General features: G+C 36.5%; 1 protein-coding gene across 2 annotated transcripts in view; it reads left to right on the top strand.

Moving 5' to 3' along the window:
- The window catches only part of PPME1 (protein phosphatase methylesterase 1), a 77,111-nt gene that overhangs the window by 31,612 nt on the left and 21,155 nt on the right, over positions 1-24,344 (top strand). The window contains exons 2-8 of one of the 2 annotated variants that reach the window (XM_082343207.1): positions 465-517; positions 3,884-3,977; positions 4,696-4,788; positions 15,970-16,027; positions 16,477-16,528; positions 22,734-22,888; positions 23,783-23,873. In XM_082343207.1, the coding sequence (XP_082199333.1) occupies positions 465-517; positions 3,884-3,977; positions 4,696-4,788; positions 15,970-16,027; positions 16,477-16,528; positions 22,734-22,888; positions 23,783-23,873 (596 nt within the window). The remainder of the gene's footprint in view (positions 1-464; positions 518-3,883; positions 3,978-4,695; positions 4,789-15,969; positions 16,028-16,476; positions 16,529-22,733; positions 22,889-23,782; positions 23,874-24,344) is intronic. The other variant, XM_082343206.1, reaches the window with a different exon arrangement.

Genomic DNA, 24,344 nt, shown 5'->3' on the forward strand with positions numbered 1-24,344 from the left:
TAACTTAACCTTGTTATGCTTTTGAAAGTTCTTTTCTTATTTCAGAATTCTTTCATTATGACTCCATGGAGAAAAAAGTCAGTAATTAATTCATTTAAAACAATTATAAGTAGGGAATTCCCTGGTGGTCCAGTGGTTAGGACTCAACGCTTTCACTGCCGTGGCCTGGGTTCAACCCTTTGTTGGGAACTAAGATCCTGCAAGCCACGTGGTGCGGCTAAATAAATAAGTAAATAATAAAATAAAAAATTATAACTAAAAAGAGCCTACACAGGCTGTAATGACCATAAAGTAGCTAGGCATAAAAGAATAAGAAACTATTTTTTAAAAGAACCAAAACTTCATCTCTAAAATACAGAGTATTCTTTCTGACTAGAATATAAAGATATTCTACTTCTTATCTAACCTTGTGCAGAATTTCCTGAAGTCATGGAGTGTATAAACAATTATGTGTTCAAATGCAGATGCTAGGAGTATGCCAGAAAAATCTCCGTGGGAGTAGGAGCAACATTTTGAGGTACAGATTATTGGCTTTGTAACTAAATGGGAATTACTCATATGTTGTATAAGTTGGGTAGTCCCTGAAATTTTTTTTTTTAAATGAAGATTGGAAGTGGAGGCTGTTTTCCTAGGAATGATTGCTGATGGTAGGAAGTAATTTTTCTTTAACTAGTGCCTGGCCAACTTGGAAAGTTTCTGTGGCCTGGGCAAAGTCAGTCATATTTAGACTCTGAAAAGGAGACCTCTGATAATATGCCCTACATAAAGCCTTATTACTTTTCAGAAGTATAAATGAGAGAGGGAGAGACAAAAAAAATCTGAGAATTAATGTAGCATTGGAGTAAAGAACAGAGACTTTGAAGAGTGATGGAACTGGATTTGAGTCCTGTCACTGCCACTTAGTAGTTGTAGAACCTTTGGCAAGTTGCTTTGTATCTCTAAATCTGTTTTTTAATCTGAGAAATGGGGATAAAAACAACTCAAAGTTTTGTCAGAATTAAATAGAATCATGCCTGTAAATTGGCACAGTGACTCACTGTTGCGTACAGTAAATGTTAGGTACTATTACGACAATATCCTAGCTCTAGACATCAAAATTTCATGCATGGATTCTTAGAATCTATTATAATAGGTTTGGCATGCTATGTTATGATTGTTATATGTACTCAGATTTTAGTATATGCATAGATGAGTTTGTGAGTGACATAAGTAAAATTAAGAGTTCTGCTTTGAGAATGAAATTCTGCCATTTGTAGCAATGTGGATGAACCTAGAGAATATTATGCTTAGTGAAATGTCAGACAAACACAAATACTGTATGGTATCACTTATATATGGAATCTAAAAAATAATACAGATGAATGTATATGCAAAATAGAAACAGACTCACAGATATAGAAAACAAACTAGTAGTTACCAAAGGGGAGCAGGAAGGGGGAGGGACAAATTAGGGGTATGGGATTAACAGATACAAACTACTGTGTATAAAATAAATAAGCAACAAGGATATATTGTATAGCACAGGAAATTATGGCCATTATTTTGTAATAACTTATAATGAAGTATAATCTGCAAAAATGCTGAATCATTATGCTGTACACCTGAAACTAATATTGTAAATCAACTATACTTCAATAAAAATAAATAAATAACTGACTGAAAAAAAAAATAGTTCTGATTTTAGTTTTGCAGTAGGAATTCAAGTACAACCAGCAAACCAAAAAATAGGTCTAGGCTAAAGTAGTTTACTTCTACAGAGGGAGTTTTTCTATCAGAAGATAGGTTTACCCATTTACTGAGCAACTACCAAATGCCAGATGTATTAGATTATTTTAAAGGATATCTTATTTTACTTAGTCATTATAATCCAAGGCAGAAAGAATTTAGATAATTTGAATTTGCCCAAGTCCATACCGCAAGTGTTAGGAATTATAGGGAAATGGTATGAACTGTGAGGAATTTGAACTCCTCTCTCATTCCAAATCATATACTCTACCTTTGTACTTCTAGCACCTCTCTCTCAACTTGGGGAGCTTTAAAAATTATCAGTACCTAGGCCACATCCCAGACCATTTAAATCAATTTCTAGAGGTGAGATCCAAACATCAGTATTTTTAAAAGCTCCCCAGGTGATTTTATTGTTACATGGATTGAGACCTACTGACCTGTTTCAATGCCTAGTAGAAGGTAGATATTCAATAAATACTTGACTGTTGAGAGAATACATTCCTTACTGCCCAGCTGCCCCACTGTAATTCTTTCCAGTATTATAGTCAACCTAGAGTGCTTTTGTATTAACTTAAGTTGTTTTTTTTTTAAATTAATTTATTTTATTTATTTATTTTGTCTGTGTTGGGTCTGTGTTGCTGCACGCGGGCTTTCTCTAATTGTGGCAAGCGGGGGCTACTCTTCATTGCAGTGCGTGGGCTTCTCATTGCGGTGGCTTCTCTTGCTGCAGAGCATGGGCTCTAGGCGCGTGGGCTTCAGGAGTTGCAGCATGTGGGCTCAGTAGTTGTAGCTCACGGGCTCTAGAGCACAGGCTCAGTAGTTGTGGCGCACGAGCTTAGTTGCTCCGCGGCATGTGGGATCTTCCCGGACCAGGGCTCGAACCCGTGTTGCCTGCACTGGCAGGCGGATTCTCAACCATTGCGCCACCAGGGAAGCCCCTTAACTTAAGTTTTTAAAAGTAGCTTTGTATTATGCTTTGTACATAGTCTCAATTCGGTCCCATAGCATATACAAGAAGTTGTCAGGCAGGAGTTAATGTTTTGCTGCTGATGGAATTCTAAATTTCCTACATTACTGGAAAGAATCTGTGTGGAAATAGAGGAAGACTCAGGGTTTCTTTCTTGTGTTCCATCCAAGGTTGAAGACATAGGTTGTAAACAGATATTTATCGATTATTTTTGTTTTGTTTCAAAATAATTTAATATAATAATTTAAAATAACAATAATTTAAATAATAATTTAAAATAATACATGGTTCAAAGATCAAAAGATAGAAAGGGATGTACAATGAAAATTGTCCCTCTCACCTCCCAGTCACAGTTCCCCTCCCAGGTTACCATCAGTGTTATATCAGTATTCGTCCAGAGATATTCTAAGTATATATAAGCAATTACATTTATGCATATTTTTCATTTTTACTCAAATGGTACTATGTGCATCATGTTTGTTCCTTTGTTTACTTAACAGTGTATCTTATCCATAAATAAGGAATTTTATCAATATATAATCGCTTCCTTCTTTTTACAACGAAATATTATTTCTCTGTGTACCAAAATTTATTTTAATTAGTCACCTGCTGATATTTAGGTTATTTCCAATTTTTCTCTATTACAAGAAATGCTACATTGAATAGGTAAGTCATTTCACTTCTGTGTGAGCTTCTCTTCAGATAAATGCCCAGAAATTCAAGGTATTGATATGGACAGTTTGCCTTCTATGAAGCTTGTATATTGATTGGTTGGGAAATGACAAAGAAGCATGAAAAAATGTGAAGGATTAAAGGTATGAAGAAGCAATAGTGACCAAAAATTATTGTAGCAGGAACAATATTAAAGTGGATTGAGAGGATAGGAATGAGCCTATAGCCAACAACAAGGTGAGAGAACTAGCAGGTTTTGTTGTGTGTATATACACACAATATATTTGTGACTAAAACATACTAATGAATTTCCTAAAATCCTAAAATTTTATACATATTTGAGCTTTTTAAAACAGTTTAATGTAATACTTTGTGTATGAAAACTCTTCATATCTTTACGAGAAAATATCTTGCTATTTTCATTTCAGATTTACGTTTAAGATTTGTTGATGAAGATTTTACCTTTTCATGCATAACTGTTTTTTACTTGAAATCTCTCTCTTTTTTTTCCCTCAGCCCTGGAAGAAAGCGGGACTTTTCTCCTGTTCCTTGGAGTCAGTACTTTGAGTCCATGGAAGATGTAGAAGTAGAGAATGAAACTGGCAAGGATATATCCTTTGTAAAATGGCTTATTCTTTAGTAGGCTTATAACGTTGTCTAAGAAGATTTGTGTAGTTTCTAAAATGTTCTTTATTTCTGCTATTTATTTCATTTTCATTCTCTACCTGTTCCTTGTACAACATGGAATATTTCTTGTAAGACTGTGCCAATATCTTATTTAGCTATAATTGTCTCATGCATGGGGAAGGGATTAAGAATTAAATTCTTAAAACTGATACATCTTTTGAGGGCCCAGGTTTTGAGGTGAAGGTTTCATGAGTCAAGTGAGTTGAACCAGTTTAGCGTCTAGAAACCAGGGACTGTGTCCTCATTAGGGCAAAGGGAATAGTTTTTTTTCCCATTGAAAAAGTGGTCATGGGCATTCCCTGGTGGTCCAGTGGTTAGGACTCAGCACTTTCACTGTGGAGGGCCTGGGTTCAGTCCCTGGTCAGGGAACTAAGATCCCACAAGCCGTGTGGTACGGTCAAAATAAAAAAAAATAATTAAAAAAAAAAAGTGGGAAAAAAAACGTGGTCATATTGGCTCCATGCCTCAAAAACAGGTTTGGTGTCTCAGAAACTTCTGCTTGAGTGCCTTTTAGATTTGGAAGTCTGCAGCTTTGCTTATAGCTTGGTGCTGACTGAGTTTTCTGATCCAGTCATTATGACTAAGTAATCAAAAACTTCAATGAGCAAAAGCTTAGATATGTTATCTTTAACTATTCATACACTTTCCGAGTTTACAAGAGTGGCTCAGAGGGTCCAGTCCTACTTCTTCTGCATGGAGGAGGCCATTCTGCCCTTTCTTGGGCTGTGTTCACGGTAAGTAAGCAGTTGATAGTGGAAGTTAATGTTAGTTAGCACAATCATTATTTACTTGGGGATGAATTTGACTAGCCTAACTTTCTTCTGTGCTCACTCACTTAGCTTCATATAAGATGGTTAGGGATGTAAGTCGATTTCAAACATTTATCATCGTAGGCCAAAATCATGTGTTCTTTAAACTAGAAGATTTTAACTGGAGTGAGCTTTAGCACAAGAATTCTTCAGTTTATAAAATGTTCTATATATATTGCACTGGGATGAAGGGGATGGAATTCTCTAAAGTGGGGGACTGTGTCTCAGTGATTTAAGTAATGGATAAGCAGACAGTCTATTTGGGTGCTTTCGATAATGTCTGTCCTTTGTCTCCCTAATACAGTCTGCTGTAGTACTTAACACATCGAAATGTCCCATATATATTTGGAAAGTGTTCCTTCTTTTTTAAATAATGTTTATATTTTAATGGTACTAGTGAGCTACTAGGAAGTAATACTTGGTTGATGATACCCTGGTCTAGAGTACAGAATATGTGTCTATGTGAATACTGCCAGTTGTAGATCTTCCCAATATTCTTGACTCTGGGGTAAGGTAGCCCATATATAAGGGGAGATACTGTTGAGGAAGATACTGGCAACATTCCTATCTAAAATGAAATTGTCATCTCTTCTTGTATGTATCAAGCAGATATACATATGTCTTCTACTTACCACTAGTGAGTCTGAAGGACAGAAAGTGGGAGCAAGTGGGAATGCAGCACTATATACCTGGAGCCAGATAGCTGTGGAGTTGAGGAGGGCTCTAAATATATCATTTCGTTCTTGGAAGCAGGATTATTGGAATTAAGTATAAAGGTGCCTTCTCGTGTCTTCTATTAGACCATGAATTCCTTGAGAACAGGGATAATGTCTTACTTCTTTTGTTTCCCAAATTCCTGAAACAGTTCTTGACACATAGGCACTTACTTAACCATTATTAAATTATTGAATGATTTGGCCCTTGTCTTGTTTGCTACTTCCTTTCTCTTACTGTGGAATGTAGCTGTATGATTTGCCCGTAAGTGCTAGACTCTTTCATGTCTGTAGACCTGCGTTATCCGGTAGAAATATAATGTGAGCCACACATGTAATTTTAAATTTCCTAGTAGGGACATTAAATAGGTAAAAAGAAACATGTGAAATAATTTTTAATATATATTTTATTTTACCCATTGTACCCCAAATATTATAATTTCAACAGATAATCAATATAAAAATTACTGTTGAGATATTTCACATTATTTTTTATACTGTCTTTGAAATCCAGTGTGTATTTTATACTTATAACACATATCAGTTTGGACTAGCCACATTTCAAGTCCTTAGTAGCATGGCTTTAGTCATTTACATCCCTCAACTAGATTGTGAGTTTTTTTGGAGGCAAAGACCAGGGTTTATTTATTCTGGGAACATATTGTATACTCAAGGAATGTTTTTTGAGTGAACAAGTAACAGCAACATGTGCCTGTTCCTAAGGTAGCAACTATAGTATCAATAGTAAACATTTAAAAAGTAGTGAAAATCAGCCTTCAGTCCTTTTCAGTTTTGGTACCTCTGAAGGACCTGGGACCAAGTATGAACTGATTGAAGCCAAGAATTGAATCTGTAGTATCTGCTGATTTCTGTTTCTTTTCCCAGTTAATTCAATTCATGTTAGCAAATATTTATGAATGTATTCTGTATTTCAGGTTTTGTGCTGGGTTACTAAGGACAGAGAAATGAGAGTTCACTCTTTAATAAGATCAGCCAATCAGCAAATACTTAAACCGCTACTTTGTGCCAGGCATTATGCTAGGTGCCATAGATACATTGGAGAATTAAATGTATCCTCTTGTTTTTATATGATGTTTTAAGTCTAATGGGGAAAATAGGAAAAATGGAGATAACACATATATATAGATGATACAGCAAAAATTTTAAGAAGCTTATATCTCAGACAGACTGGGATTTGAATCTCAACACAACTTAATCTATCATGCTTTAGTTTCTTAATTTGTAAAATGGATATAATACTACCTAGTTAATAGAGTGGTTATGAGAATGAACAAAAGATGTGAGGTTCTTGATAAAGTGCTTGACTCAAGCACTCAGTTGTCAGGACTGCCCTGGTGGTCCAGTGGTTAAGAATCCGCCTTCCAATGCAGGGGATGCAGGTTAGATCCCTGGTCAGGGAACTAACATCCCACATGCCACAGGGCAACTAAGCCCACACACTCTGGAGCCAGCACGCCACAACTAAGACCCGACGCAGCCAAATAAATAAATATTTTTTTAAAAAAGCACTCAGTTGTTAGATGAGTTTATAGCATCTGTACAAGATACAAAAGTAACAGAGGAGGGAATTATTAACTCTGATGATGGTTGAGGGGGGAGATTAAAGAAAGTTTCATAAGAGAAGGGACATCTGGGCTTTAAAGACTGAATAGAAGTTAGATTAGTAGAGAGGCATTTCCAGGAGAGATGAGTACAAAGGCAGTGAAGAGTATAACAGTGAAGTATGTTTTGGAAGTTATAAGTAGCTCGAGTATAAAGTATAAGGGTAAGGAGCAGGGAAAGATGTGACTAGAGAGATCACAGGAACAAAATTATGGGAGGGCCTTGTATGCCTGGCTAGGGAATTGCACCCGTATCCTTTAGTTCAGGGTAATAGTAGAGGGAGCTATTTTTTAACACAAAACTTCTCCTGTCCATAAACGTATTTTAGGCATGTCAGAATTAGAGAAGGGGTATGGAAAGTCTGATTTGCTTGAAACAATTGCAGACACACCCAGATTGTAAAGTTCTGGGAAACTGAGCATTATGATACACATCTACCTACTTGTGTAATTGAGTGTCACTGTTTTAGGCAATGGGAAGTCATTGAAGAGCTTTAGAATAATCAGGATGCTAGTATAGATGATGGGTTGGGCAGGAGACACAAATGGAGACAGCGAGACTAGTTAAAAGGCTGTCTCTTTTATTACTTAATTCTAAATATTTGATATCTTATGGAATGTTAATTTCTTCTCCAAAGGAGAAAGTTTAATTAAAATTTTTCACCACGTAAAAATACTACTTAGAGTAGTACCGTTTTAAGTTACCCAATTCATTTGTGAAGGTAGCATCAGTCTAATACCAAAACCAGGCAATGACTGCAAGAAAACTGTGAGCCAATTTCGGTTATAAAATAGATGCAAAATCCTAAATAAAATAACAGCAGATCGACTCCAGTAGTGTAGTAAAATAGTAATACATTGACCAACTACGTTTTATCCCAGGAATGTGAGAATGGTCCAGCATTAGAAAACCTATCAGTGTAATTAATCTCTCGCCTCATTTGATACGAAAAAAGGACTTGATCAAGTACAACACCGAGTATGTTGAAAACTCTTGGCAATTAGGAATAGATGAAAAACTTTCTTAACTTTATTAAGTTTATATACCAGAAAATTACATAACTATACCTAGTGGTAAAACAGACACTTTTAAAGTCAGAGACAAGATAGGGGTGCTATTTTCAACAGTATACTGCAGCTTCTAGCCAAACAATAAAACAAGAAGGAAAAATGAGTTTTAAAGTTTTGAAAAGAGTGAGGACTGTCATTACTTGTAAATACTGTCTCTCTAGAAAACCAAAGAAAATCAACTGGCAAACTACTAGCGAAGCCATAGTTTACAAAGTAAATATAAAAAAATCTACTTCTCCTAAATATTAGCACTTACTAGATTTGGAAATATAAGAGGAAAAATTATTCTATCCATAAAAGTGACAAAACTATAAAATATCTGGGAATAAGTTTTTTTTTTAACTTATAAGACATTTATGGAGGAAATAATACAGAAGAATATAAAGGAAAACCTGAATAGAGAAATAAATCATGTTCCTGTATGAATCTGACTAACTCCCCTAAATCTCAATGGGATTTTTCATGAGACTCTAAAATTCACACAGAATAAATGCCCAGTGATTGCTGAGATAATTTTGAAAAAGAGCAAGAGGGAAGGGACTTGCCCTCTCATATATCAGAACATATTCTAAAACTCTATCAATAGTATGGTTATTGGCAGAAAGAATCAAGAAATAGGCCCATGTTAAAAAATAAGTTAATATAAAAAAACCCAAATGGATTAAACTACTGAATTTAAAAAACAAACTGTAAGAACATTCATATATGACCTTGGAGCATCCAGAAGAAAAAGCCATAAAAGAAAGGCTGATAAATTCAACTTTACCAAAATGAAAAACTCCTAGACAAGATATCTTAAAATTAAAACACAAGCTATGTGCTAGGTAAAAAGTATTTGAAATATGTGCAATATGAATAACAGACAAAGGGTTAACAGTTTCATTATATTAAAAAAAACTCCCGGGACTTCCCTGGTGGTCCAGTGGTTAAGAATCCGCCTTCCAATGCAGGGGACATGGGTTTGATCCCTGGTCGGGGAACTAAGATCCCACACGCTGTGGGGCAACTAAGCCTGTGCGCTCTAGAGCTCGCATGCCACAACTAGAGAGCCCGCGAGCCCACGTGCTCTGGAGCCCACACGCTGCAACTACTGTGCCCGCATGCTCTGGAGCCCGTGTGCCACAACTAGAGAGCCCGCACGCTGCAACTCCTGAGCCCGTGCTCTCTAGAGCCTGTGCGCCACTAGAGAGAAGCCCATGCGTCGCAATGAAGAGCCTGCGCGCCACAACGAAGACCCCACACAGCCAAATAAATAAACATTAAAAAAAAAAAAACCCTCCCAAAAAGCAGTAAGAAAAAGATAATCCAGTAGAAAAATGAGCAAGAGATATGAAGTGGCAGTTCACAGAAGAGGAAATATAAATAACTGATAAACTTATAAAAATGGGTCTACCTTACTATTTTTTTTAACGTTTTTATTGGAGTATAATTGCTTTACTATGGTGTGTTAGTTTCTGCTGTATAACAAAGTGAATCAGTTATACATATACATATATCCCCATATCTCTACCTTACTATTAATGAGTAAAATATAAACTAAAATAAAAGAATACCACTTTTCACTTATCAGATTAGCCAACATTATAAAGTTTGAGGATTTTATGTGTTTGTAAGGCTACCTATTTCTCCACACCTTCACCAATACCTCTCAGAACCTGTTTTGTCAGCAACAAAATTTGGGCTAATATTTTCCCAGCCTACTTCTCAGGGAGGTAATTTAGTGAGATAATAAAGTGATACAGAATACCCAGATCTAACTTCCAGTCTTGACTCTTATTCTCTAGTCTAGAGCTAGGCTAAACTTTGTAAATTAGAATCACTTGGGGAACTCTAAAATGCGTTGATATCCTGGACCCCTACCCAGATCACTTAAATCAGAATTTCTGGTGGGTTAGTACCTGGGGAGCAGTATTTCCTGAAGCTCCTTATGTGATTCTGTTATGCAGCCAGGGTTGTGAACCACATGGAATCAGGCTGTTTGGATTTTAATTTTGGCCTCACCACTTATTAGCTGTTTGACCCTGGGCAAGTTACCAAACCTCTCTGTAAAATGTTCTCACTTGTAACATGATGAAAATTGTATCTAAATAAAAGAGTTGTGAGGAGAAAGTTAGATAATTCATTTGAAGCGATTAGATTGGTGCCTGATACATAGTAAGATTAAATAAAAATTACGTGCTACTGTTATTGCTAACACCGCAACTTCTATTGAGAAAATGGTTGGATAAGTCTAGTTCTTAAATAGCTGCTTTTTACTCAACCATTCCAGAAGTGGCAAAGTTGTACTATTTGAAGCGAGATCTAGAGTGGCTACCCACCATAGACATGCTCTCACAATTTTCTATAAAATTTATTACTTTCTGAATTTACTTTGCTCATTTATTGATTTCTAGTCTTCCTCCACCAAACTAGAATGTAAACGTCATGGGAGCAGGAACATTGACTGTCTCTTTCATACTGTAACCCCATTACTCAGTTGGTGCCAGACTTTTAGCAGATGTACTTTAGATTTGTTAAATAAGTGAGTGAAAAATCTGTTTTTAGTATTATTGTCAGTGTTTTCTGACAGGCACATAAGTTGGTGAATTCTTGCTTTCAAGTTAAAATTGGAATTGACATTTACTGCCTTCAATTGAATAATTTGTTGCTGTTTTCTGGACCTAGTTTCACCTTTTTTTTTAAAATGTAGAGCAATCAAGCAAATTTGACACTATCTTTGCCACTTAATTTTATTTCCAAAATACAGATTTGTTTTTGGCATTAAAAGCTTTAGTACCACCATAATGCATTAAATAACTCCCATAAATTAGCTTTCAGGAGCAAATAGCAAAGTATATTAGAATTTTAGTCCTTTGTTCTCTTTAAAGATATTCATTAGTTAGAGTAATGGAAGTAGAAACAGACTTGATTTTCTAGGTGATTTTTAAAATATGATTAAATACACTAACAATGAATTATCTGGAAAAGAAATAAAACAATCCCATTTACAATAGCATCAAAAAATAAAATGCTTAGGAATAAATTTAACCAAGGAGGGGAAAGATCTGTACATTGAAAATTATAAGACATTGATGAAAGAAATTGAAGAAGACACAAACAAATAGAAAGATAGCCCATGTTCATGGATCATGAGAATATTGTTAAAATGTCTGTACTACCCAAAACCATCTACAGATTCAATGCAATCCCTTTCAAAATTCTAATGACATTTTTCACAGAAATAGAAAAAACAATCCTAACATTTCTGTGGAACAACAAAAGACCCCAGGTAGCCAAAGCAATCCTGAGAAAGAACAAAGCTAGAGACAACACAATTCCTGATTTCAAACTTTATTACAAAGTTATAGTAGTCAAAATAATATTGTACTGGCATGAAAATAGAAACATAGGCCAATGGAACAGAATTGAAACCTCAGGGATAAACCCACACATATACAATCAACTAATAATTGACAAGGGATCCAAGAAGAGTCAATGAGGAAAAGATAATCTCTAAGATAAATGGTGTTGGGAAAACTGAATAACTCCATGCAGAAGAATGAAATTAGACCCCTATCTTACATCACTCACAAAAATTACCTTGAAATGGATTAAATACTTAAATGTAAGACCTGAACCTATAAAACTTCTGGAAGAAAACAAGGAGAAAGCCCTGTGGCAGTGATTTTTAGATATGGCACCAAAAGTGCAAGCAACAAAAGCAGTAATAAACAAGTTGGGACTACATCAAACTAAAAAGCTTCTGCACAGAAAAAAAAAAGAAAGAAAAAAGAAAAAGCAAAATAAAAATGCAGCCTACAGAATGGGAGAAAATATTTGCAAACCATTTATCTGATAAGGGATTAATATCCAAAATATATAAGGGACTCATACAATTCAATAGCAAAAAAAACCAATCCAATTTAAAAGTGGACACAAGACTTGAATAGACATTTTTCCAAAGAAGACATACAAATGGCCACCAGGTGCATGAAAAGATGGTTACTATCACTAATCATCAGGAAAATGCAAATCAAAACCACAATGAGGTATCACCTCACACCTATTAAAATGGCTATTAAAAAGGCAAGAAAGAAGTGTTGATGAGCCTGTAGAGAAAAAGGAACCCTTCTGCACTGTTGATGGGAATGTAAATTGGTATAGCCAAACTATGGAAAACAGTATGGAGTTTCTGCAAAAAATTAAAAATAGAACTCCCACAAGATCCAGCAATTCCACTTCTGTATATCCACAGGAAATGAAAAAATGATCTTGAAGAGATACCTGCACCTCCATGTTCACAGCAGTGTCATTTGCAATAACCACAACATGGAAACAACCTAAGCATCAATCAGTGGATGAATGGATAAAGAAAATGTCACACACACACATACACACACACACTGGAATATTCAGCCATGAAAAAGGGAATCCTGCCTTTTGCAATAACATGGACCTTGAGGGCATTATGCTAGGTGAAATAAGATAGAGAAAGACAAATAATGTTATTGTGGAATCTAAAATGTATATGTGGAATCTAAAAACGCTGAATTCATGAAATAGAGATTAGAATGGTGGTTGTCAAGGGCTGGGAGGTGGGGGAAATGGGGAGATGTCGGTGAAAGGGTACAAACTCCCAGCTATAAGATGAATTAGTTCTGGGGATCTAATGTACAGGATGGTGACTGTAATTAATTATACAATATTAATACTTGAAAGTTGTTAAGAGAGTAGATCTTAAATGTTGTGTCCACACACACACACACACACACACACAAATGGTAATTATGTGAGGGGATGGAGATTATTGTGGTAACCATTTTGCATATACACATATATCAAATTATCCCATTGAACACCTTAAACTTACATATGTTATAAATCAATAATATTTTGACAGAGCTGGGGAAAATGATCATAGGAGATATCCAAAGAGATGACATACGGATGGCAAATCAGAGGAGTTTTTTCTCCTCTCTTATTAATTTTCTAAATGTTCAACATTTTTATAATGTGAATATATTCAAAATATGTTTAATCAGTTAAAAATAAAATGAGGGGAAAATGTGATTTAAGAGCTCTGATTTGTTTCATGGTATACATTGACTGTTATGTTAGTAACTTACCTTGATTCTGGTCTTATTTTTGCTACTAGTTGCATGACACTGAGCAAATAATTTCCTTTCTCTTGACTTCAGTTTCCTCATTCATAAAATGTAAGAGTTAGCCTAGTTTTCCTATCTTATTCTTAAAAGTTAAAAAAGTGTTGATGACACTAACACTAATTGTGATATATTATTGTCAAAGAAGCTAGTTCATTTGAGGAAGAAGATCCTCAATTATTTCAGGTTTGTTTAAACCTCTGAAATTATACTTCCTCATGATATTATGATTTCTTTTTCAATATATTTTTGTTTAACTGGTACAAACTTATGTGTACTCCTTCTCTGGCTTAAGTGAATCTTTGGTAGATTTCATGACTTGTGCTGCTTTCAAGGTTATTTCATGATCTGAGTGTCACATTTGTGTGATATCCTGAGCCTAGATATAAACTGACTTATGGTCCTTATCTAGAGAATTTCCCTTCCAGATTAGGGAAAAGATAACCAGTGAGTATGGATGAAAATCATAAGTAATAGCAGAGCTCAGAGGGTCATTGTATAAAGGTGCTTATTCTGTTTTATGAAAAGCTAGGAAGAGTTTTTTTTTTTTTTTTTTTTTTTTTTTAAGGACGAGGTGTAAATTTTTTTTATTATTTTAAAGATTTGATTTATCCTGAGTGCTATATCTATTACTCTTTTACTTTGGTTCCTGTTGTGCTCTGTAAAAGAAAAATAATTTCCTGAAGAATAAAATAGATATATGGCACTTGGAGTGCACTATAGTTCTACAGTTTGTTTTGTTTTCTTCAAAAAACAAGGCTGTAAGAGGATTACCTGCAACTTGATTCTTGGCAGCAAATAAACACTTTGACTCTAAATCACACAGTGTCACTTTCAAAAAGATTCTGTGTCTGAGATGAGAAAGATGACTCGTCCTTTTACTTTAAGGCTGTCAGTTCCGGCATCACAAGCAGCCCCAGCGCTTCTCTCAGAAGGCAGGCCTTTACCAAGGAATCCTTGTTAAAAAAAAAAAAAAGGTGTCGTCCCGGCCCAGCCCCCCGGCCCAGCAATCAAGTGTACCGCACAGGGATGCTGCTGAGAGAGAAACTTAAAACCTACCTGTTGTCAGTCACAGATCAGAAACACGCCCATCTCATCATTAGAGTCAAACTCATTCATCATGTGTAAGAGAAAGGTTTTATAGAGGGAAACCTTAGGGTTTTACTGATGCTGAAGAAAGAGGTTACCAAGCAAAACAGGGGAAACCTCATTAAGAGGGGACTTTGAGTTGACAGGAAAAAATAGCATATTTTTCATACATTTCAGAGGCATCAACTTAAGAGTGAACTATAAACACACCACTGTTGAGTCACTTCAAAAAAAAATCTCTTTTGACTCCTTAGGATGCCCTCCAAAGTGATATTTTTTCAGTATAAGACAATTTTTACAAATTCAGATTAAATTATTAATATTATTGTATTAGTATGCCTCTTCATCAATTCAAGGGCAAGGGACAAATTGGTTCCACATATCCACTTTCAAATAAGACATTAATAAAACAAGGAACCATCTCAAGTTCCACATACTCCTAGAGAACGGCTTAAGTGCCACACTGGCATCAACTCCAAACTGAGCCACTGCCGTTGCAGTCCTGGTGTCCCAGTTACGGAGCAGAGTCAGGAATACGGGTAGCTCTGTATGCTCACAGATGTTTAAGTGGAATTTTAAAAGCCCAACAGCAGGTCCTATACAGACTCTACTTACACTCACGTTGTCAATGGGAAGAAGCTGCCGTGGCTGTTAGGAATGCCTCACGGACCCAGAAAAAGAACAGGACTTCCATCATTCCACAGCAGCTTAGCACGATCTGAAAAAAGTCCCTCTCTCCCCTCCTTAGCATCATGAGGCTAATCAAGATTTCACCAGCTCACACGCTGTAATGATGGACAATGTGTGAACAGTGAGGGGAGGGAATCCAGCACCAAGTTCAGGTGTCCTGAGTTTCCAATAGCAGGAAGGTAATGGTAGCCAGCTTTCAGAATAATGCTATAAGCAATTTAGTTTGCTGTCCACGGAAGATAAAGCTGTTCCTGAAGTTATGCTGCCCTATGTAGGACACAGAACTTTCAGTATATAATCAGTTAACAAACTCGGAACTTTTTCACTATCCTCTTTCATGGCACGAAGAACATAATGTACACTTCTATGAGCTGTGGAGAGGAGAACCTTGGTGCTGCAGGTCTCATGAGCTGGAGGAACTCTTAGGGAAATGAAGAGTTAGCCGTACTCTCCAAGGAGCACATCAGTCAGGCTTCTTGGAAATTTTTGTTAATATTTGAAGATCTTCAATAGATGGTGGTCCATTTTTCTAAGAGTTAAGTTTTAAAGAGGGATTTAGGTGGAGAAAGCCATATTTTGAAGTTGGGATATAACCATAATATGCACACAAAAAGCAGAGAATCATTATTTTTAAAATTTTGCTTTAAAGTGGAAAGTCTCTTGATTCTCTTGAGATCCTTGAATTCTGATGGCAGTTCATCCGACAAAGTTATTGGTAATGGGGAAAGGTTTGCTAACCCAGATGTATCTGAATACTTTTCCTTTTCCTCTTCCTCCTAGGCAGCAATCATTAGTAGGGTTCAATGTAGGATTGTGGCTTTGGATCTTCGAGGTCATGGTGAGTGAAGTTCTTAATTAGTCACTGATTCAATGATATATTTGCCAAGCCCTTTGAATAGTGTTAAATATTACAGATTTCATTGTGTCCTGGGCTGTTCCATTTGTGCATTTGGAGGGAAGTCCTAGCTTTCAGTTTTCATAAATATTTTTATACACACACATATATATATATTGTTGTTTAGCTAAGAAAATGTCCACTAACGTAACCAAATTCTGATGCTGGTGATGTATGAGGAATGTGGAAAAATCTTTGCTACTGTAATTATCCTTCTTCAGATGGCCAACTATAAAGATATGTCTGTAACAGAAAATCCTTGCTATGCCCATCATATACCATTATAAAATTCCAATTTCATTATCCCAAGGTGAGATTTTTTGAAAGCAAGTACTCTTGCTTTTATGATTTATCTTCATGGGAATTTTATTTTTAAAATATTTTCTTTTTAGGTGAAACAAAAGTCAAGAATTCTGAAGACCTGTCTGCAGAAACCATGGCAAAGTAAGTAATCTAATACTGTTTATACAATCACCTGGCTTCCATTACTATTATAAATAATAGTATATCTTTATCGCTCTCCTGGTGAGATTGTTGAACAACAAATAACACAGAGAAAATTTTACTTCTTTTCTCTTTCCTCTATATCTGGTGTTTCTTTACTATTTAATATTGAAGGAAACCTCCATCTTCCTTGGTATATTCAATGTGATGGTCATCACTTAAAGCACTTGAAAATTCTTCAAGGCACAGTTTAGTTTGTGTTGGCTTTTGAAGAGTTTTCTTCTGTTGACAGAGTTGAATAAAATCTGAATATCTATTGGGGACCCATGCTTGAAAAGTAGTTGTATACAAAAGGCTCTGTAAGATGTTCTTAAGATATCCTGCCCACATTCTTTGTCAAGCATTATAGTAAGACAAAAACAGGGTATTAAAGAATAACTGATTATACCCTGGGCCTCAAAGTAAAAGATGAGTATAGCACATGCAGTGGCTCTCACACCTGGCCACTCATCAGAATCATCTGAGAAGTGATTAAAGTACAGATGATTTGGCCCTACCCCAGACCTATTGAATTAGTGCTTCTACCAGTGGGTCTGGGCATTTAGATTTTGATAAATTTCTATAAAGGAATCTGATGCAGCCAGTCCCATGACTGGTGTTTGGAGACCACTATTCTATATTGTAAACAGGATTTTTCCAACTACCCTGCTTTTAATACGTACTCTCTTATGTGCTTAATGCATGCTCTCTCAAGTGTATTTTTGGCACCAAAAATATCTTGTCCCTTTTTACTTTAGCAGCTTTAATCCATGAGTAAACTATTTTTCCTTCAGAGCCCAGTCATATGACCATAATTGTATTGTTATAGTAGGTGTTATTTATGTATTGTATAGTAGGTGCTATTTATGTGCTTCATTAAGTGTAAATTAAACATTTGTTAAGAATAAATTAATTATTTTAATTAGTCTGTAGTGTAAATATTATCACTTTTTTTACCAATGAGAAAACTGGCTCGGATGGGGTGAATAACTGCATGAGGTCACACAGTTAATAGACCAGAATTGTGATCATTCAACCATAGTGCTTGGCAGAGAGAGAGAAACAACACTGTGGGAGGACCATTCCACTCAATGAACATGTGCCTGAGAAACCATGAAAAGAGAGCCAAGAATCTGCTCCCTCAATTGTTCCTTTGTAATGTGAGAACAATAAAGCCCCCAAATAATCAAGCTTGTTAGTGATACCTATAGAAAGATTTGTGAATAATTTTTAAAGCATTTCTTGACTGTTGACAAAAAAGTGAAATACATCATCTAAGTGGCCAGGCAGCCAGACAAGGGTGATGATGGCTTGACTGACATTCAAGAAGAAATTAAAGAATTAATTGATGACCTTAAGGAAACATTGCCTAATAATGTATCAGTCTGGGACAATCAGGAGAGAGAAACCACATAGTAATTTAAGCAAGAAAAGTTTAATATAAAGATTTGTTAACTGTAACACGGGATTGGAGTAATGAGGAATTGGCTAGTAAGAAGTAAAGAATACAGGGTTAATTAACTTGATTGTGGGAATCATGTCACAGTGTATACGTATGTCAAATCATCACACTGTATACTTTAAATATATTACAATTTTACTTATCAGTTATATCTCAGAAAGCTGGAAGAAAACTTGAAAAACAGAGAGAAGACTAGGAATAGCAGGTGTAAGAAGCAGCCACTTCATATTTCCCCTCAGACTGAGATGGAACCTGAGTGGAAGAGGTTGAGATCCAGACCTTGTTGGAGAGGGCACAATGGTGGCTTACTGAAGGCAGAGAAGTCACTTGGATACTATGTTACATGGCAGAACTTGTCAGAAATCTGACCTTTAGGGTGCAGGAAAAGCTGTTCACAGGGAGGTATCTCACCAGTGGCACTTTGCAACAAAACTATTGGGGGTGTTCCAGAGATCTGCTGTACAACATAATGCCTACAGTTTGTTTGTTTTTTTAATTTTATTTATTTAATTTATTTATTTTTGGCTGCTTTGGGTCTTTGTTGCTGCTTTCTCTAGTTGCAGTGAGCGGGGGCTACTCTTCGTTGTGGTGTGAGTGCTTCTCATTGTGGTGGCTTCTCTTGTTGCAGAGCTGGCTCTAGGTGCATGGGCTTCAGTAGTTGTGGCATGCGGGCTCAGTAGCTGTGGCTTGCAGGCTCTAGAGCGCAAGCTCAGTAGTTGTGGCGCATGGGCTTAGCTGCTCTGCGGCATGTGGGATCTTCCTGGACCAGGGCTCAATCCCATGTCCCCTGCATTGGCAGGCGGATTCTTAACCACTGCACCACCGGGACGTCCCCATAATGCCTATAGTTAATGATAAGATACTGTGTACTTAAAAGTTTGTTAAGAGGGTAGATCTCATGTTAAGTGTTTTTACCATGCATACACACACCCCCCCACACACACAAACACCAAAGAAATGCAAGGACACTTTTGGAGGTGACGGATGTGTTTATTTCCTTGATCGTGGTTATGGTGACAAGAGTGTATATATATACCCAAACTTACCAAATTGTATATATTAATTATGCACCGTTTTTAAAATAAATTTATTTACTTATTTAATTTTGGGCTGTGTTGGGTCTTTGTTGCTGCACGTGGGCTTTCTCTAGTTGTGGTGAGCGGGGGCTACTCTTCGTTGTAGTGCACGGGCTTCTTATTGCGGTGGCTTCTCTTGTTGTGGAGCACGGGCTCTAGGCACGCGGGCTTCAGTAGTTGTGGTGCACGGGCTTAGTTGCTCCGCGGCATGTGGGGTCTTCCTGGCCCAGGGCTTGAACCTGTGTCCCCTGCATTGGCAGGAGGATTCTTAACCACTTTGCCACCAGGGAAGTCCCAATTATGTACCATTTTTAATATACCAATTATACTTCAATGAAGCTAGAAGGGACCAACAAACACATGAAAGGATGCTCAATGTCACTAATCATTAGAGAAATGCAAATCAAAACTACAATGAGGTGTGACCTCACACCAGTCAGAATGGCCATCATCAAAAAAATCTACAAACAATAAATGCTGGAGAGGGTGTGGAGAAAAGGGAACCCTCTTACATTGTTGGTGGGAATGTAAATTGATACAGCCACTATGGAGAACAGTATGGAAGTTTCTTAAGAAAACTAAAGATAGAACTACCATATGACCCAGCAATCCCACTACTGTGCATATACCCTGAGAAAACCATAATTCAAAAGGAGACATGTACCACAGTGTTCACTGCAGCACTGTTTACAACAGCCAGGACATGGAAGCAACCTAAGTGTCCATCGACAGATGAATGGATAAAGAAGATGTGGCACATATATACAATGGAATATTACTCAGCCATAAAAAGAAATGAAATTGAACTATTGGTAGTGAGGTGGATGGACCTAGAGTCTGTCATACAGAGTGAAGTAAGTCAGAAAGAGAAAAATAAATACCATATGCTAACACATATATATGGAATCTCAAAAAAAAAAAAATGGTTCTGAAGAACCTAGGGGTAGGACCGAAATAAAGACGCAGACATAGAGAATGGACTTGAGGACATAGGGAGTGGGGAGGGTAAGCTGGGACGAAGTGAGACAGTGGCATGGACATATATACACTACCAAATGTAAAATAGGTAGCTAGTGGGAAGCAGCCACATAGCACAGGGAGATCAGCTTGGTGCTTTGTGACCACCTAGAGGGGTGGGATAGGGAGGATGGGAGGGAGACCCAAGGGGGGGAGATATGGGGATATATGCATATGTATAGCTGATTCACTTTGTTATACAGCAGAAACTAACACAACATTGTAAGGCAATTATACTCCAAGAAAGATGTTAAAAAAAAAAAAAAAAGACATTTTGCTAAACGTTAGAAAAAAAAAAAGATGTTAAAAAAAACAAAAACAAAGATGAACCTCCCATTAGGTTCGAACAGCTCCCTATACCCCTCCTTCATAGTTTTATCCCAGTTTATACTTGGATTTTCAGTACCTCTTTGCTCACTTTCCCTCCCTGCAAATGTTAACTCCATGAAGAAGGGGACTTGTCGGCCCTTTTTACCACTGTACCCCCAGACCTGCCACAGTACCTGGCCTGTGTAGAAACTCAACAGACAGTGACTTAATAAATGGATAAGTGAGTCCTACTACAAAAAAAAAAAAAGCTAGAGGAGAGAAAGGAACATTGGGGATGGAAGGCTGGAGTGCTTGGAGACGCCTCCTGTGTTTCAGGACCTGGGCCCTGGGGAAGCTGTGTGTGCTTCAGGTCTTGGGTGCTAGACAAACTACAGGAGCTTGTGGAGTCAGTGCAAACCAGGAACAAAACCCTCTTTTTCTGCAGTATCTCTCCTTTGCCCTCTGTTGGCATAGCTTAACATCTTGCTGGCTGGCAAAGGAACACTATTTAAAGGCCTCATCCAGTTTTGCAGAACATGAAATAAAGGGTGAATGAGAGCTAAGAGACAATAAGTTGCTAACTCACACAAAAAGTTAAAAAGAAAATAAATGATTAAAACTTCTATAATAGATGAAGATAATTACTAAGAATCAGAAGAGCCAACAAGTTGGATTCTTGCTGAAATAGTTGAAGCAATAAAACATTTATATTGTTTCTGAGTTCAATCATTCTGTGAAACAAAAATCTCAAAATGGACATCTTAATGGGCAATTAGAGGGGTTGTCAAGTAGCACTGACAGCATGATTTTTGCCTTTGACATCAACTTCAGAACCTAAACCCTACATAAAATGCAACTCCACTGAAAGTGGAAGAGCCAAGATTTGAGTTACTCTGATACTCCTTTTTCTGTTATGTCTGTGATATGCTATACTGCTTCTCAGGAAATGAGCTAGTATTAATAAATATGATAGAATCCCCCTAGAAGTCATCTACCAAAATTGTGGTACATTCAGTTACTGACTAGATAATCTTTCATAGCATCCTTTTATTTTACTCATTATTTCTGTTATGAACCAAAAATTTTAGCCTTAAATTTAACTCCAAAGGAATATTAAACTATTATTTGTTTTCACTTATAAAATTGCGTGGCTTTATCTCCCATTTAGATTGTCTGCAGATGCTAACACTACCCTATTCACATCTGTAATTGTTGTATGAGATTTTTAAGATTAATTCCTTCATAAATAATAACATTTACCTTTGCCATTCTGAATACTGTGGAGACCATATCTGAATGGCTGTGTCCCTACATTCACAACTGCTGTATTTGGCTAACATTGTGTGAGTGCCTGAGATATGTAGTGACACTCAGCAAGACAAAACTGTCTTTTGAAGTTGACTGACTCACCCACTCACAAAAGAAGACAGTAGAGGCAGTGGTCTCTAGAAACACACCTTACTTACCTATTGCTATAGCATAGAAGGCCCGTATGCAAAATAAAACCAAAGTTCCTGCTTTACTTCTCATTTTCAAAGCTTTGAGGTTTGACTTTGTTGAATAGATCCACTCATAAAGACTGGAACAGAAGCCAATAAAAATTAGCTCTGAACATCTTTCTAGTTTCTCAGAACACTAAATTTGTGTTCATACTTCAAACAACTTTACATAACAAATTGTAAATAATAGTTAACGTTTGAATAGCACTTTACTCTTTTCAAAGTAGTTTTACATTCAGTGTCTCAGTTAATCCTCAGAGCAATCCAGAATAGTAACTGATATTCTTATCTTCATTTTATAGATGTTGAAACTTCATCTGAGAGATTAAGTAGCTAATCCAAGTCCACATAGTAAAAAATAAACTGGGGCTGCAATTCATCTTGTGATGTCAAACTTCACTACATTATAATGCTTAAAATTGTTTTCCTGTTTTACGGATGGGGAAACTGAGGCATAGAGCAGTTAAATGATTTGTCCAGAGTTTCAAGCTTAGGTTTAAAATAAAGGTATATGTTTATGTAATTGTACTAAATGTGTGGAATAGTGAAGGTGTGATGTAAAGGAAAATTAGAACATTTTGGTTCTTAGTCCTTAAACTTCCATTTATCAGAAGAGCTAGCTTTGAGGCTACCCTGTGCGGGGGGTGTTAGGAGGTTTACATAGGTACATTTGCAAGATGGTCCAGTAGACCTTTACAGTCCTAGGACTGTTAGTTACAGATCAAAGGAGAGAGTTAGGAAAGAAAACTATCTTTACAGTGTTGTCAGAGTACATTCCATGCTTTTTTTCCTTCTCTTTGCAGAGATGTTGGCAATGTGGTTGAAGCCATGTATGGGGACCTTCCTCCTCCAATTATGCTCATTGGACATAGCATGGGTGGTGCTATTGCAGTCCACACAGCATCATCCAACCTGGTGCCAAGCCTCTTGGGTCTGTGCATGATCGATGTTGTGGAAGGTAAGTTTTTTTAGTGCTGAGCAAATCAAAATCTTTGACTTAACCAAAGACATCCATGGTAGATTATTGTTATCTTGTTTTTATTTATTATTGACTTCTCTCATCTCGAAGTATGTTCCTCTGTCTTTTATATCTTTTTTTTAATGTTATTTTGTGGCAGAGGCATTCCCAGTATTTTTTTATTGGGATACAATTGACATATAACTTTGCATTAGTTTCAGATGTACAAAATAATGATTTGATATATGTATATATTGTGAAATGATCACCACAATATGTCTAGTTAACATCTATCACCACACGTACTTACATATTTTTTTTCTTGTGATGAGAACTTTTAAGATCTATTCTCTTAGCAACTTTCAAATATGCAGTACAGTATTAACTATAGTCACCATGCTGTATGTTACATCCCTAGGACTTATTTATTTTATAACTGGAAGTTCGTACTTTTCACACCTTCACCCATTTTGCCCACCCCCCACATTATGTAATAATTTTACATGTCATCAAAAACTCTTCATAAACATCTTTTATGGCTGCATAATATTTCAGTTGTATGTATGCCCCATAATTTTATTTAACATCTAAAAAGAAACTGCCATGTCTTCTATGACCCAGCATCAGAAGTCACACTATTGCTCATATAAGTCAGCCAGCCCTATTCAGTGTGGAGGGACTGTTGAATACCAGGAGGCAAAAACCATTGAAGGCCGTCTTGGAAGCTGGCTATCACATCAGTCTTCTGAATTTTCTTAAACTGCTTCTTTTTTTCCCCCCAAGTGCCACTTAATTCTGCTGTCATTGAGGGGAGATGTATACAGTTGACTCATTAAGTATAAATGCTCAGAATATCTTAAGTGCTGTGGTTAAATTTTTTTGTTTAACATCTAGGTACAGCCATGGATGCACTTAATAGCATGCAGAATTTCTTACGTGGTCGTCCTAAAACCTTCAAGTCTCTGGAGAATGCCGTTGAATGGAGGTAACCCACAAATCTATATTGTCTATATTTTAAATGTTAGATTGTAGCTTTCCTTTTTCATCAGCTCAAGCACCAAGTTGAAAGGAATATTTTAGTTCCCATGCCTTAGCTTTATTGTAGTATCATGTATGGAAACATTTACATAAGGAGCAGATTTTTAAAAATATATTTTAAATGTTTCAGACTTGGCTTAGTTCTCTAAAACCCATCCTTTTTCCAATACACTCTAGTGCCTCCTAGAATCTTAATAATTATGGATCATCTGCTGTCTAGCTGTTCCCATCTCTAAGGTGGGAGTTTGGACTAAATGAGATTCTAAGGCCTTTTCCATCTCTGATGCTCCATGGTTCTAGATTCACTTTCTGTGTTCCAGAGAAGATGGAGAAACAGATGGTTGTGGGTTCCCTTTTCAGTTTTTATTTGGTTTTTGCATAAATAAAAACCCTTTGGCTAAATGGTTCTCGTAAAAAT

The sequence above is a fragment of the Balaenoptera borealis genome (assembly GCF_965194805.1).
Source record: "Balaenoptera borealis genome assembly, chromosome: 11".
Taxonomy (NCBI): domain Eukaryota; kingdom Metazoa; phylum Chordata; class Mammalia; order Artiodactyla; family Balaenopteridae; genus Balaenoptera; species Balaenoptera borealis.